This window comes from Mustela erminea, chromosome 10, assembly GCF_009829155.1.
Source record: "Mustela erminea isolate mMusErm1 chromosome 10, mMusErm1.Pri, whole genome shotgun sequence".
NCBI classification, from domain to species: domain Eukaryota; kingdom Metazoa; phylum Chordata; class Mammalia; order Carnivora; family Mustelidae; genus Mustela; species Mustela erminea.
The window spans coordinates 77,174,920-77,192,218 of record NC_045623.1 but is presented as its reverse complement, the minus strand read 5'-3'; the positions used below and the strand labels follow the sequence as shown (position 1 = coordinate 77,192,218).

Sequence of the window (17,299 nt, the reverse complement as noted above, 5' to 3'; positions counted from 1 at the left end):
CTCCCTCCATGATACTTAAGTTTTATTGTTCTCCCTTCTGCTACCTCCTTAACGACTTAGTACGTAATTAATGATTCTGTTAAAATATCTCTGTTCAAACAAGTGGTGTGATTTCTGTCCCTTGACAGGGTCCTGATTAAAAAATTAAAAGTCTCATTATATAGAATATAGTATTGTTACAGTAAGTTCTGTTAAAATTCAATGCCACATATACCAACAAGCACAGAAAAAAAAGTGTCAATTAAAAGTAACTTGTTTAAAAGAGTATTATCTATCACTACAAAATCTTTTGCAATCCTTCTTTTAAAGAAAATATGGAGTGCCTTTTTCTAACTCACACATAATATCTACTGGCATAGAATTATATGATATAAAGACATTTATACTAACAAGCAAAGAAAAACAAAGTGTCAATTAAAAGCAACTTGTTTAGGGGCACCTGGGTGGCTCAGTGGGTTAAGCCGCTGCCTTCGGCTCAGGTCATGATCTCAGGGTCCTGGGATCGAGTCCCGCATTGGGCTCTCTGCTCAGCGGGGAGCCTGCTTTCCCCTCTCTCTCTCTCTCTCTCTCTGCCTGCCTCTCTGCCTACTTGTGATCTCTCTCTGTCAAATAAAAATAATAAAAATAAAAATTTAAAAGCAACTTGTTTAAAGAGTGTATCTTACTATCACTACAAAATCTTTTACAATCTTTTTTTTTTAAAGATTTTATTTATTTATTTGACAGAGAGAGATCACAAGTAGTCAGAGAGGCAGGCAGAGAAAGAGAGGGAAGCAGGCTCCCCGCTGAGCAGAGAGCCCGATGTGGGACTTGATCCCAGGACCCTGAGATCATGACCTGAGCCGAAGGCAGCGGCTTAACCCACTGAGCCACCCAGGCGCCCCAATCTTTTTTTTTTTTAAGATTTTTTATTTATTTATTTGACAGACAGAGATCACAAGTAGGCAGAGAGGCAGGCAGAGAGAGAGAGAGGAGGAAGCAGGCCCCCCGCCAAGCAGAGAGCCCGACGCGGGGCTCGATCCCAGGACCCTGGGATCATGACCTGAGCCGAAGGCAGAGGCTTTAACACACTGAGCCACCCAGGCACCCCTGCAATCATTCTTTTAAAGAAAATATGGGGTGACTTTTTTTTTAAGATTTTATTTATTTATTTGACAGAGAAAGATCACAAGTAGGCAGAGAGGTAGGCTGGGGGTTGGGGGAGCAGGCTCCCCACTGAGCAGAAAGCCTGATGTGGGGCTCAATCCCAGGACCCTAAGACCATGACCTGAGCCGAAGGCAGAGGCTTAACCCACTGAGGCACCCAGGCACCCCTGGGGTGCCTTTTTCTAATTCTACATAGTATCTACTGGTATAGAATTACATGATATAAAGACATTAACGACAGCTCTCTGTCTTACTAATACATAAAATACAACAAGTGCAATTTTAAAAATAATTCTAACATATTCAGATTAAATATCTAGTATCATCTACAAAAAAACAATACTTGTTTATTAGCCTAAATATTTAAGGGTGGAAGGGGATTTAATCCGATTTACTAACTCTCTTTCCTACCCAACAAATTTTTAAACGTCACATACTTCCATTTCACCCCCCACCTTCATTTACTCAAAAATGTTCACTCCCTCTTAACTATGCCTACAAATCCCTACCTGCCTACCCATTTCTCATTCCCAGCCACAAATTCAGTTCCCCACCAGTTCATATACTTCCTATTTTCAATCTAGCCATTTTGCGGACATACAGATATTGTAACACAAGATATAAAGGCAGTACATACAACAGAGGTATGGCAAACAAGCATTTGTCAGTGGGCTTAAGAGTTCTAGCTCTATTCCTATTTGGACAGTGTTGTTGGAGAGGCCATTTCTGGTTTGGGGAAGACTATGGGAAAGTAGACTAAAATTTATTGTGGTTTCAAGTAATCCAGGTTTCTCCCCCACCACCACCATCAAAAAAAATAGCCATTCTTTTCTCCTCTTCCTTATATCAAACTCAATGCTTGCTTCTAGTTAACCAAAAAAAAAAAAAAGGCAGTCACAAACAATGGTTTTCTACCCACACATCTAAGAATAGTAACTCTCTGCTTTATAAAGATGGACCATACAGAATATTACAGAACTAAAAGATGTATGTAAGAATACTAAATAACCTAACTCAGACACCACAGAGTACTAGTTAAATGCTAACTGTATAGCTTTATGCACAAAAAATTTTGATTCTAGAATAATACGCACAAGAATTATAAGTTACAAATTATCAAAGAAGTTATGGTTATCTCTTTTCTTTCATCATCCCTTCCAATTCTGTAACTTCTACCAAGCACAAAAGCTAGATATACATTATTCCTAACCCCATGTCACATATAAGCTTAAATCTAAACATACTCAAAGAAGTTTAAAATCTCAATGACTTTAGTATAGCATTATTTCAGCATATCCCAAAACTAAAAAATCTTTAAGGAAGTCTAATCAGTAGATGAAAGTCTGCAAAATGTCCCAATGTAACCATATCCAAAGATTTAAATATTAAAAAAAAAAAAAAAGGGTGGGGTAAAATGACTCTTCCCATCATACTGAGCAGTAATCACTATTAAGTCAATTAGCTCCACAGCAGCTTTAGAATTAAAGAAATAATGATAGTCTTTTTTTTTTTAAATAGGTTCTTTTCAGAGCTATATAGCTGTCCCTTGTTTGGAGTTAGGGACAGAGGATACATGGAGTCTAGCAAAGTAGAAAAGCCATCTCTCCATCTATTTCCATAATAAGCTGGAGACACATTCTCAGGGAAAGAAGTGCCATAATGACACAAAGTAAAAAGCTTTTCTACTGAGGACAAAAGATAACCAGCCTCTGCCTGCTAAAAGTATTTAAAAATGCATATTCATTTTTCTTCTCTGGCATTCTAGACAACCAGAATTGCTTTCAAGCATTACGATTCCTTGACTTCACATTCACGGCTCTAACAACTTTCTATCCCTCCTCGATCTTCTGCCCTCTAAAACTGCGTAATCCCAACTCTCTTCATCACTTACTCTGTTCTAGCCATATTGACTTTCTCATTGTTCCTCCAATACATAAGGCAAGTCTCCTGCCTTATCATTTCCTGGATTCCTTCTGCCTGGAATGTTCATAGTCCACAAACCCAAAATGGAAGAGTCCATTACTCTTTCAGGTTTTCAAATGTCACCATTTCAGTAAAGATTTCCTTGGCTAAAATAACATAAACCCCTGTGTTTCCCATTCCTCTTCTCTATTTTATTCTTCACCTTAGCCCTCATCACTGTCACTAACATACTTCTTGTGCTCCCTTTGGCACCATATAGACTAACAGATATCTCTTGTTTAATTGTCCCTTCACCAGAATGCAGCTCCATGATTATAGGATTTTTATCTGTTATGTTCACTGCTACAGTCCTGGCACTTAGAATAGTGCCTAACAACACATTAGGTGCTCAACATGCACCTAGCTGCAGCAGTTACATGTAATCAGTAGATACTGCCATCAACACTTCATGTTCTAGTCTGAAAGATTTCAATTAACAGATTAAATTTAAGTTATTTTCTCAAACCATGCCCTGGAAACTGCAACAATCCCTCACAGGCAATTGTGAGGATAGAACATGAAAGCCTAATAAGCAAGCAGAAAAGTCCTGTGTTTATCTGTTTTATTCACAGGATTTCATGTAAGATTTAATTTGTAGAGAAGATTTAGCAACTTCAAAAAAATCTAAGACTACTGGGCTGTATACAATTTAGTTCCTACTTTTTAAGCTTTACTTATTTACTGTAAATGAGGATAATCTAGGTATCATGTTTATATCATCATTTAGAAAGAGATAAAAACTAGCACCAAGTCTTATTTAATCTGCTACAAAAGCAGTAAAATTTACTGTGTATTTTCTAATTAAAACAAGTAAAGAGCAGAAAATTTTTAGAAAGAAATGAAGTACAAAAATTTTATTATTCCATATACAAGAACTAAGTGGAAATTAAAATCCAAATCCCATTACCACAAATTTCTCTGCAGGCAAAAATATCTCCCAATCCATCAAATCGCACCACCCAACAAAACAAACAGTATTTTATTATGAACCTCACCTTGAATAACTTTTAAAACGTTACACGTCCCAATAAAGAAAAAATAGCACTCACCTTAACGAAGTTACAGATGGACAAGCCTGTCCATACAAACCCATCTGGCCACAAAGAAAATCTGAAAAGTAAAGAAGAGTTAGTTATCAGAAGCTCGAAAGTAAGCTAAACTATAAATAAGATTCATTTCTAATTAAAACACTCTGAAAAGAAATAGAAGGCTAAAAGATTCACCACAATCTGAATCAAAAATGATATCAAACAGTAAGAGGAATTATACTGAAGACAGACATAACAGGAGGCATAGGAGAAATAGGTAACACTATAACTGTAATATCCAAAAGTGCTGAAAACTCATAAAATTTAACAAATTGTTATGCTTGTTATACAGAGAGTGTATCCCAACTACTTAGCAGAATCCTACTGATCCGGGAGAAGTGCCTAAAGGAGACAAAAGAGTTAGTATGCAGGTTCCCATTCCCACATAATTGTCCCCTACCTCACCTACTCTTCAATCAAAACAGTGCTACCTTTATTGATTTTATATACCAGAATTCACTAAGACTTCATGTGAAGAACAGTTCCATTGTTTAAAAGAAAGTTAAAAATAGCATTCAAACAGAAGGAATTTTGAATAAGAAGCTATAGCTTCAAATTCAACTATGACACTATGAGACCTTGAAGAATTTATGTAACCTCACTGAACCTCAAATTCTTCATCTGTAACTTGGCAATAAATACTGCCTATATAATTTTATTTACTCATTAGGGACAAATTGCAGGTTTGTTACTAGAATTAAATAAATCAATGAACAAATGTAAAATGGTCTATTAAGCACTAGTACCTGGCACAAGGATGACCCACAACTGTCTACACGTAACATGGATGAGAGAAGTTGGAATGGGCATAAGCACATATATATGCATATACTGTGCAAATGATGGAGACTGTACAACTAAAAAAAAACATGTTCATACTGAAGGGGATGGATCAGCTGCTAGTCCTGTTCCAGCTAACTGCTGCTAAGCAGGATTACACACCCAACATTCTAAGAACCAATTTTTCAGAAGAAGCAAGATACACAAAATTTTATTTGAAATCTCCTGATTTTTCTTTTCTAAATACTATGTGGACCAAACAAAACATCAGATTCTGTCCTAAGTTTATAAACTTTAATCTAGAAGCTGAATGAATTCTCAGAATCTAACTGTTCCTGCACGCACATGAGAGAGACAAGGCACTTCTACTTCTGCTAGAATGACAGAATAGATAGCTTAATCAACATGTCACTGTAAATTACAAACACTGGATAAAATCTCTTAGTCTTTATAAATTAATCAATAATCCTGAAGAAAAATAACATCCGATCGAGGCCAAAAACTAAATATAACAGAGAAACTAAATAAGTATGCAGGGTACTGAAACCAGCTTTCATTCACCTTCAAGGCATTTTGCCAAACCCTATGAATTTCAGCTTGGGCTCAAAAGACCAATGGGGCTCAAGGTTCAAAAGGCAAAGTCCAGGTGTTACCCAAGAGATAGCAAGGAAAAATGTTTCTTAACCTTGGCCACTGAGTGCCAACAAGGGGATGGGACAATGATTGCAGTAAAACAGTATCCCCCCAATATTCATAACCATAAGCTGACTCTCACCTAGATTACAGTTTTAAAAGATTCATACTTAGAATTCTGTTTACGGTAGTCCTAGAATGGTAGTATTCCCCACCCATCCTTGAGAAAGCAAATCAAGTCCTCTTTGATCTAGGCCTAGAATTATTCTCACTATCTGGTACCAAAATAAATAACTTCATGGGTGCCTGGGTGACTCAGTCAGTTACACATCTGCCTTCAGCTCAGGTCAAAATCCCAGGGTCCTGGGACTGAGCCCCATAGTGGGCTCCCTGCTTGTGGGGAGCCTGCTTACTCCTCTCCTTCCTGCTTATGCTCTCTCACGTGAGTGCTTTCTAATAAAAATCTTAAAAAATAAACTTTAAAAATAAAAATAAGTAAATTAATTAACAATCAAAAATCACAAAACCCAGAAGGAAACAAGGCACTCAGAGAAAGATATAGCTGAAACATCAGTTTGCAGAATCAAAACCTCAAAAAGATTTCCAGATATGGTGATTACTTAATTACTAGACACTTTACTGCTTTACTTTATGGGTGATTTAACTACTCCTATTTCAATTACCTGTATGAATCTCAAATTTGTGTCTCTAACAGGAATCAATCTCCAAACATAAATATCTAACATTCCATCTTGGAAAACCCAAATCTATCATTCCAAAACAAAATTCATCATCTTCTTTAATGTATTTACTATCATAAAATGACACAGTCCTTTTATCTAAGAATGGTCTTCTAGCCTAACTCCTTCCTTTGCCCTTGTTAAAATAGAACACTTCTTTCCAATCCTTGATTTCTATGAGGAATGACTTCTCTAAACACTCCTAGGCTCTTAGGCCACTCCTCATCAAAGTGGTAAGTAACTTGGTTACTGGGTAGAGCTAACTCAGGACCTACATCAGGACTCTACAGGCACTGATCTGGATGCACCTGCTCTGCTGACCCTGACAATCTACATATCAGGAGGGCTGGCCCAGGGTCTAGAGTGGAACGGTGGGGATAAGAGAATGTGGAGAGTGAGTTAGCCCATTTGACTTTTAAATCTAAATCACAATCTATATTCTACAATATCAGCTTCAGCAAAAACAAAGATAACTCCTCCAAAAGCTACCATATTATCCAGCAACTCAATCCTACACACACATGTGTCTGTGTATACATGTGTGTGTATGTGCATACCCAAGAGAATTTAAAACCTATGTTCACAAAAACTTGCACATAAATGTTCATAGCAGTAGGATTTATAAATGGCCAAAAAGTTGAATAAAATCAAATGTTAAACTTATGAATGGAGGGCCTTCTGGGTGGCTCAGTGGGTTAAAGCCTCTCTGCCTTCAGCTCAGGTCATGATCCTGGGGTCCTGAGATGAAGCCCTGAATCGGGCTCTCTGCTCAGTGAGGAGCCTGCTTCCCCCTCCCCCTCTGCCTGCTTCTCTGCCTACTTGTAATCTCTGTCAAATAAATAAATAAAATCTTAAAAAAAAAAAACCTTATGAATGAATACACAAAATGTGGCATATATACACACTATCCATAATATACAATATTATTATTTAGTCATAAAAAGGAATGAAGTCCTGTTACATGCTACACCATAGCTGAACCTTGAAAGCCTCATGCTAAGTGAAAGAAGTCAGACACAAATGACCAGATATTTGGAAAATTGATTAGTAGTAACCAAAAGATGGGGGGACAGGGAGTGATTTCTATGAGTTTTTTTCTGGAATGATTAAAGTGTTCTGGCACTAGATAGCAGTGACAGTTGTACAAAAACACTTACTAAGGGGCACCTGGGTGGCTCAGTGAACTGAGCATCCGACTCTTGGTTTCAGCTGTCATGATCTCCGTGTTGTGGGATCAAGCCCTACATTTGGCTCCACACTCAGCAGAGTGTGCTTGTCCCTCTCCCTCTGCTCTTCCCCCAACTTGTGCTCACTCTGTCTCACAAATAAACAAATAGTTTTTCTTTAAAGATTTTATTCACTTATCTCTTAGAGAAAATCAGTGAACAAGCACAAGCAGGGGGAATGGCAGACAGAGGGAGAAGCAGTCTCCCCGCCAAGCAAGGAACCCAGTCACAAGACTACACAATTCCATTTACATCAAATGTCCAAAACAGGCAAATTTATATTAGTAGTCAGACCATGGATTAATAGTTACATTAAATTAGATTAGTTTCTTAGAGTCTGAGGAATGGGGAAGTAAAGGGGACTGACTGGGTATGGATGGGGTTTCTTTCAGAGAGAGAAAAATGTTCTAAAATTAGACTGCAGTAATGGTTACACAACCCTCTGAATACATTAAAAAACATTAAATTTCACACTTAAAATAGGTGAACTGTACAGCATATGAATTCTATCTCAATAAAGCTTTAAGAAAAAAAAAAAAGAGCAAGTTTAGAGCTCCATCACACAAATGTTCTTGTTAAGTTCCTGCTTCTTCCCTCACTAGTGCCACAGGAGCCAGCCCCACCCCCAAACTGGACCAGGAAAGGGAGAGTAAAAGTAATGACTTCACCAGAAAGCAATGTTACTACAGCTGTATCTTCAAATCTATAACCCCCTGAACCATTAGTGGTTCAATAAAGTTTCTTTTCTGTTGAGTTCCACTATTTCCACCACCTATTAATTAAACATATTTAATAACGCTTGCGGGTCATTAAAAAAATTCTATATAAAATTCTACAGAAAAACATTCTACCAGTATCTACAAATCAACTACTTAGGTTATACCTCTCTCCTCCTAAAACAAAACCAAACCCAGGTTATTATCTAATAACGGAAGATGAAAAATGCATGCCAAGCAATCAGCTTTAGCTTTTTAAGACTGTTTTAACACTGAAGAGTCTAAACTAACTGCCTCTTTCCCCTTCATAGTTTAGGTCTGGTGTCAATCGAACAGGTGGTAAATGTGGGGGGAGAGGAGCTTCTTGGCCAAACATCACAGAGCTATAGATTCTTCCAAACCCCAAAACTTACTTCCTGCAATTTATATAAACAGATCACAGGCCACCCTCTTCAAACCAAATCATAACCTAAGCAAGTAACACAAGATTCTATTTCTAGGTCTGTCATTAACTCACTGGATAATCCTGAAGCTTCAGTCTCCCTACTTTGCTCAATAACTTAACCACAATTTCTGATACCAAAATCATATGATGTGGTCTAATAAAGAACTTTTTCCCAATTTATAGCTTAGTTTTTATGGAAAATCTGACAAAAATATGTGAAATTAAATCATATTATATGCTTATCACTTCTACTGAATTTACATGAAATAAGAAAAATTCAAAAGACTGTTCACTACAAAAATGCTGAACTCTTCTATTTTAAACTTTTAAAGGTATTCACTAAACAGAGAGAATAAGCCTTCAGAGGGCTGAAGGGTTTTGAGGCTTTAAATTTAAACTCAGTTATATTTAGAAAGCCAAGATGCCACCTCTCTGGATCCTGTATCTTTATCTTGGTCATTTGATTCATGTGCTTTGCCTGGTGTAATTCAAAGCAAGAGATCCTACAATATCCCTGAAAAGTAAACTGAACACATCAGAATGTACTGATTACCAGAGGAATGTCATGCTGTATTGCAAAAGACGGGAGGCTACAGTCTCCCACTGCTAGAGCTGCCCTGTTCCCAAAAATCCTGACTCAAGAGTCTAGGGTGAAACCTACAGAATCTGCTAAATAAAGTATCTCAGGTGATTCTGATACACAACTTAATTCAGGAACTACTGGTTTAGGACAAGGATAGCAGAAAGGTTTCATATCATTTACCAACTATGCTCAATAGGTAATAGCTACCTGAAGGGCTACACTGAGGAGATCACGTCTAAAAACAACCAGTAATTAGTAGTTTGCCATGGACAAAGTGATGGGGAAGTGGCCACATGCAAACCACGTTATCTGTCATCTGTGATTCAGACCACTAAATGGGCTTTTTTTTAAGGAGGCTTCTGAGGTAAGAGAAAAAAAGACTTAGATCTGGATTATTTACTTTTAACTGGCAAAAGCTTTGGCTGATTCTGAGAAGGTTGAAGGCAGCAAGAATAGGCCCACTGGCATACGTGCCAATACTCTCCATAAGTACTTATTAAGCTTCTTTCTCTCTCAAATAAATAAAATCTTTAAAAAGAAAGACAGACAGAAAGAAACAAAACAAAAGAGCACCTGGGTGGCCCAGTTGGTTAGGCATTCTCCTTCAGCTCAGATAATGATCCCAGGGTTCTGGGATAAGTCCCGGGCTCAAGTCTGCTTTTCCCTCTCCCTCTGCCCTCCCCCATGCTCACGCTCTCTCCCTCTCTCTCTCACTCTCTCTATTCGATAAAAAAAAAAATCTTTAAAAACAAACAGGGTGCCTGGGTGTTAAGCAACTGCCTTCAGCTCAGGTCATGATTCTGGAGTCCCTGGACAGAGTCCCACACATCCAGTTCCCAGCTTCGAGGGGAGTCTGCTTCTCCCTCTGACCTTCTCCCCTCTCATGCTCTCCCTCCCTCCCTTTCTCTTCCTCTCTCTCTCAAATAAATAAATAAAATCTTAAAAACAAACAAAAACCTTCCCAGTATTACACAGAAAAAGATAAGACTTCTCTCAAAATGTCAATAAATTGTTTGAAAAATGAAAATTCTGCACAATTGTATAAATTTGGTTTTTAAAAAAAGGGGGGGGGTGGTGCCTGGGTGGCTCAGTTGTTAAGTGTCTGCCATCTGCTCAGGTCACAGTCCCAGGGTCCTGGAATCGAGCCCCATATCAAGCCCTCTTCTCAGCAAGAAGCCTCCTTCTCCTTCTCCCTCTTCCCCTGCTGTGTTCTCTCCCTCTCTCTCTCTCACTTTCAAAAAAAAAAATAAATAAATCTTTAAAAGAAAAAAAAGGTTGTGCCTTGAGTTGCACATTAGGTAAAGGTGGGAGGTAGTGGGAAGACTGAGTACCAAGCAAAAACAGTATAATTTAGGTTGATTCAAGAGGGAATCAACTGGGGGTCTCATCAACACATGACTACAATAATGGGTTAAGATTCCCCTGGCAGCATTTTCGGGGGGGGGAGGGGCACAATGGGGGAACAATCAAGGCATGGACATGGGAAAGCAAAAAAATCTGCTTTGTATTATTTTGTATGCGTCTGTCTCTTAACATTGGACTACTGGCTCTTAGTGGGCCAGGTATGTCAAACTAACGGGGGGGGGGGGGGTGGCTCAGTACATTAAGCATCTGCCTTCTACTCAGGTCATGATCCCAGGGTCCTGGGATCAAGTGCTGCATCAGGCTCCCTGCTCAGCAAGGAGTCTGCTTGTCCCTCAGCCTCTTCTCCTCCTCCCTGGCTCATTCTCTCTTTCTCTCTCCCTCTCTCTCAAATAAGTAAAAAAATTTTAAAAAAATTTTTTTTAAATTTTAAAAATTAAATACTTAAACAAAGAGGGTTGAGGCATATGTGGCAAACAGCTTAATAATGGTCAAATCTGTGATGGGTATATGGGGATTCATTATATGTTATCTGCTTTTACAAATACTCAGCAGTGCACTTGCAGACTTTCCTGTTACTTGGTCAAGTCCAGCACCGTACAATTAATTCTTTTTCTTTTCTTTCTCTGATTTCAGGAAGCTTAAGAATGACTAGTATTTCTGAAGAAAACAGCCTAGACTCAATCAGATGAAAACCAGCATTCATTTGTTAGCTCTACTAATAAGAAATCTCTCTGAATCTATTCAAAGAACTTCTTGTAAATTAATATGAGAACTAAATATGAGCCAAGAGAGTGACTCAGCTGCTAAAAAGAAACAAAATACAATCTTAAACTTCACTAGAAGCATAGTACCCAGATCAAGGAGGGTAACAGCCCCATGCACTCTTTACTAGTTAGTTCACAACTGGAGTATTGAGCTCTGTTTCCAGCATCACATTTTAAAAACATTTACAAGCTAGAATGCTTGCAGGGAGAGATATCAGACTAGTGACAAGTTTAGAAGCCAAATGTCAAGTGCAGAATGTCTGAAAAAAGTAGGTGTGTTTAGTGTGGAGAAGAAAACATTTCCCAGCCTTCCCTGTCACCTCAACCATAGAGACCCCTGGTGTAGTACTTTCCAGAGGATTTCAAGAGTCATTAACAGGCATTCCATTGTCAGATAAATCTGAGATAAACACTTTTCTCTCTAACAGACTTATCAAAGGGTTCAATATCCTCAAGTGCTTTACCATTCTTCAGAAAAGATATTCAGTATTTCCCAAAAGGAACCATTTATTCATTCATTCAACAAAAATTCACCAAGCCCCAATTATTGGCCAAACATTCCTCCACGAGCTGGGGATACAATGAATATTTTAATATTCTGGAGGGTACTTTGTGAAACAGAGTATCCTCTGTTTCTTGCTACCCTTCTAACTTGCACTGTGCTCCCTATCTCTGGGTTTATTATGCTGCAGGCCTAGAAGGTCCACCACTAATCTTAATTCAATTATCTCCACAAAGCTTTCCTGATCATAAGCAAAACTTCCTTTTCAACAAGCTGGTGGCTCTTTCTCTGTATCAGCTCTCTGTGAACAGACTACTCCTCTTAATTACCTTCACATCTCTCATGATGCCCAGAACAGTGTCTTGCACACACAGGTGTTCTAGAAGTATTTGCTGAATGATAATCACTGAAATATTTGAAGGATTATCTTGATAAAGAACACAAACTGGGTCTCTACTGTTCCACAGAGGATGAAGAAAGATATGAACTTAAAGGAAATTTTACCTCAATTAGAGCTAATGACAGTCTATCTTATAGGTATCTGTGACTACGGGCGTTCTAAGAGTAGCCAAGTAAGTACGTATCAAGTGCTTTAGTGGGAAATCTCGCTGGCCTGAATGATTAACTCTTAAATTTAGGAACTACTGTACTTCTCACCATATCAGACAAAAGGAAACTTTCAAAACAATGTATTTGTAACAATATTAAAATTCTAGGGGAACCTGGGTGGCTCAGTCAGTTAAGCATCCAACTCTTGGTTTTGGTTCGGGCCATGATCTCACAGTGGTCACTGGACTGAGCCCCAAGTCGGCTCCCCACTCAGTGTGGAGTCTGCTTTAGAATCTTTCTCCCTTCCCTTCTACCCTTCCTGAGCACATGCTCGAGCTCTCAAAAAATCTTTCCAAAAAAGTTCTTAAAATTAAACATGAGGGGTGCCTGGGTGGCTCAGTGGGTTAAAGCCTCTGCCTTCGGCTCAGGTCATAATCCCAGGGTCCTGGGACTGAGCCCCGCATCAGGCTCTCTGCTCAACAGGGAGCCTGCTTCCTCCTCTCTCTCTCTCTGCCTGCCTCTCTGCCTACTTGTGATCTGTCTGTCAGATAAATAAATAAAATCTTTTAAAAATATATTAAACATGAAATATCCTTTCATTTACAACTACAGTAAATATATAATATGCCCGTTAATGTCTTTTAAGTGTTAAATATAGAGGATAAATAAAAAGAAGATGCAGTCTCTATCCTGAAAGAGTAAATACAAGGTTGCTCCCAAAAAAAATCTGAATGCTAGGTCATTTACCTCAATAAGAAATGTTCCTTAGATAAAGAAATTCTTTAGATAAATGATTTTGAATATTTTGCAGGCAGAGAATTAACTATGAAGCCATTAGCTTCTCTTAAAGCCATCTACTGACACCACTAAATACATTAAGTTCTTCAAAAAACAAAGCTAGCCACTCTGCCTTTTTAGTTAACCAGAAAACAGAAGAAATTCCAGAATACCTCTACATGCCACAGATTACCTCTGCAGTGTCTCTCCCAAACTAAAAGCTGTAGTCCTCGCTGGCAAGGACCCTGTCTTTCACTTGTGTCCCCGGCTTTTAGTACAGTGCCCAGGACACAGCAAATGGTGAATAAATGAGCAAACAAGTGAGAGAAATTAATGAGTCCAATGTCCCTGGATGAAAACTACCTTAAAAAACCACAAATAGGGTCACCTGGGTGACTCAGTGGGTTAAAGCCTCTGCCTTCGGCTCAGGTCATGATCCCAGGTCCTGGAATCGAGCCCCACATCAGGCTCTCTGTTCAGCAGGGAACCTGTTTCCCCCTCTCTCTCTGCCTGCCTCTCTGCCTACTAAATAAATAAAACCTTAAAAAAAAAAACAAAAACCACAAATGGTTTTTATTATTTGAAACCTGCCAATGATATGGCAGCATAAAAGTAGATCTTAAGTCTAGTTTTCTTTATAAACTGGTGTGCTATTTTTAGGTCACTTATTGATAAATAATTACTAAAGTAAACCTAAGGTCTTGGTTGCTTCTAGGGAACTAAAATTAATTCCTTAATCAGGAGAGCTAAATGACCAAATTCTAATGCAAAGAAAAATCCAAAACACTTATTACACACACAATTTGACCAATAGATTATAATGAAACAATTATCAAACTGATTTATTACTGTAACTGCCCAGAAAGCGAAATACTTTGATAGCACCAAGGATTTTTTTTTTTTAAGATTTTATTTACTTATTTATCAGAGAGAGTGAGAGAGTGAGTGAGCACAAGCAGGGAGAAGCAGAGAGGGGGAGAAGCAGGCTCCATGCTGAGCAAGGAGCCCGACGCAGGACTCAATCCCAGAACCCTGAGATCATGACCTAAGCCCAAGGCCCACGCTTAAGCAACTGAGCCATCCAAGCGTCCCAATACCAAGTGTTTAAACTGCTCTCCCAAAGTGTTATGATTCACATTTTTCTAAATTCTCATTCTAAATTTTCATACATGTTTAATTTTCCTGATTATAAAAATGGTATAAGCTCACTGTAGAGAACTCAGAAAACATAAAATGGGTTCAAAGGAGAAAATAAAGACTACCTACTATGATGCTTTCTTTCACAGTTTTTTTTCTATGCAGTTGTAACTTCTTTATATACTATCATTCTTCCTACCCACTGGGCAAGAAACAATAGACTCACACTATGACAGTAACCCTAGCTCCCTCAGTAGATTCGTGTTCCAGGCACATTTTCTTAAGAGTCTACATGTTATAGATGTGTACTTCCATAACATAAGACCGAATCTGCAATTTTCTAATTCTTAAAAGTATCCCTTCTGAGTCTGTCTCCTCCATGCCTCCAGAATTCTACAAAGGCAAAGAAAGCAGACTCAAGTAAAAATACATCCAATGACTGGAAATGAACCCAAATTTAACAAGGCAAGAAGTTGTTCTCAATAGTTTTATGTCCCTTAGTCTGATAGTATCACAAGTTCTGCTCCAAGCAGCCAAGGTCCTTTGGGGTCCATAGCCTTTAATTTCTACCTCAAAAATCCAAAGCATATTCTTCATAAAACCTTAGTCAGTTTCCTATAAAGAGTACAAGACCAGAAACAGAATGCACGATCTTGGTTCCTGTTTTGGTGCTACTGAACAACTTGAGTAATACTAAGTCTTAGCTTGTATCTCATTTTCTCCATTTGTCGGTAAGCATACTACTTGCCGCACCATGTCTATTACTGGGCTGTTGGGAGGTTCCAACACTGAACAGATGAGAGAAAATGCTTTTCAAAAAGTATTACCCAAATATAAGATGGTTATTTTCCCAAAACACACGTCCCCTATAATAAACAATATAAAACACGACTTCCCCACATAAACAAAATCCCTTTTCCAATGGTGATTACCATGTATACGCCTAGCGCGACAATACCATCAAGACCTCCTTACACAGGGTAGACAGGGAGAGCACGTTATAGATTAGCAGACCCAACCACACGAGCAGAAACTTGTGCTATATATTATTCATCTCCTACAATGACAGTTAACCTGCTCCTGACTACAGCATATTTGACTGTTGTGTCTATTTCCCAAAGTTCTACGGCCAAGCCACAGAAATTTTAGTCATTTTTGAACAAATTTAATAAGCACCCATGTACCCACCAACCAAAATCTAGGATCTTAACAGTAACTTATTTTTACCATATTGCACTCCCCTCAGTCCAATCTCTCTGTAAGCAGTATGAAATTATTAGTGAGTTCTTACAGTCTGCCCACTCCCCCCCATCCATTTCCCTCGCAAATCTGTGTCAACATTCAATAAGGACAGATCTCTACTTTAAGAAAAATTCCAAACCTGGAGTGCCTGGGTGACTCAGTCATTAGGCGTCTGCCCTGAGCTCAGGTCATGACCTCAGGGTCCTGGAATCAAGCCCCCCTGCTCAGCTGGCCTGCTTTTCCCTCTCTCGCTCTTGCTTTGTGTCAAACAAAAAAATATTTAAAAAAAAAAAATTCCAAGCCCAACTTCTGAGATCTCTAATAAGGTAACATCAGCACTGTATGATTCAGATCAATCTTATTTCCTTGGTATCACTATACCACTGGGCAGGACGCTGTCCAGTAGGTAAATTCCTTTACAGCTTTTAACTCTGTAATTCAGAAGAGTTTAGCTAAAAGTTTACTGGGTAGTCTCCTTCAAATATAGGATCATCCTGAAAAAATGGACCAACTGTTCTGTGACCCTCTCCCATGTGTGACCCAACTCTTCATGATCCTCTCTACATGTGAATGAAAAAACAGCCAAAGCTATGCTGCAGTTTGATGTTTCTGCCCCTCCCCCAAAAACCCACACGTTGAAATCCTAAACCCCAAATGATGGTATTAGGAAGTAGGTCTTTGGGAGGTGCTTAGATCATGATGATAGAGCCTTCATGAATGGGATTAGTCTCCCATAAAAGAGGCTCCAGAAGGCTCCCTTGCACCTTCCACATGCTAAGGTGCCAGCTGTAAGGCCTTCACCAAAAGGCAACAATGCTGGTGCCTTGTTCCTAGACTTTCCAGCCTCCACCAATTGTGAGCAATAAATTTTTGTTACTTCTAAGCTACCCATCTGTGGTATTTTGTTATAGCAGCCCAAATGAACTAAGAGAGCCAACATGCAAAGTTACAGAGACTCTCTCTGAAAACTCCCACGCAAGGATTTTCCCCACCCCTAAACTATTAGCATTCAATTCAGAAGAGAGACCTCTAAGATTATGTTCTGAGAACAGTTCCTCTTATTGCATTCCATAAGCATGAGTCCATTACAGACTACTTCACCCATTGATGATGGGAAGTAAGTCTGACAGGGCAGTGCCAATGTAGGTCTGATTATACCAAAACAAAATCACTTCAGATTTATGCTAAAATCTTAAAGCAACCAGAGTGGTTTAGTAACTATCAGAATCTATGCTTATTAAATGTGTCAAAGTAAGAGTTCTTATTGAATATGGTCCTAATTAAGTCATATTCTTATTTATCCTATATTTTATCTTGTTACAGGACAAAAGTTTGACACCATATATAAGTGCCACTTCTTTCCGTTTCAGAATAAAATTCTCAATTCTATAAGAAAGTAGTAACCATTTTGAAAGACATCACATTCTCAAGTTATCAGTTGGTATGTTAAGCAGAATAGAAACTGAAGGTACCTAACTACAAAAGGCTACTTAAAATAAATAGAATACCATTGTTATAAATATAAATACAACATCTGGTTCCATATAACAAAGCTATTTCCATATCCCAACAGATGGTCCACAGTAATAATGCTTTGCTGATCTGGTTATAACAAATTCTATTAAATCCAAAATCCTGTATAGC

The 17,299-nt window shown here is 38.5% G+C and overlaps 1 protein-coding gene across 3 annotated transcripts in view; it reads right to left on the bottom strand.

Moving 5' to 3' along the window:
• Nucleotides 1-17,299, bottom strand: part of FOXJ3 (forkhead box J3) — a 154,593-nt gene that overhangs the window by 131,169 nt on the left and 6,125 nt on the right. The window contains exons 1-2 of one of the 3 annotated variants that reach the window (XM_032360669.1): nt 4,943-5,162; nt 4,158-4,218 (exon numbers count right to left, since the gene is read on the bottom strand). In XM_032360669.1, coding sequence (XP_032216560.1) covers nt 4,158-4,218; nt 4,943-5,024 — 143 coding nt within the window. In that variant the 5' untranslated portion in view covers nt 5,025-5,162. Of the gene's footprint in view, nt 1-4,157; nt 4,219-4,942; nt 5,163-17,299 lie in introns of those variants that run through there. The other 2 variants (XM_032360666.1, XM_032360667.1) reach the window with 2 other exon arrangements.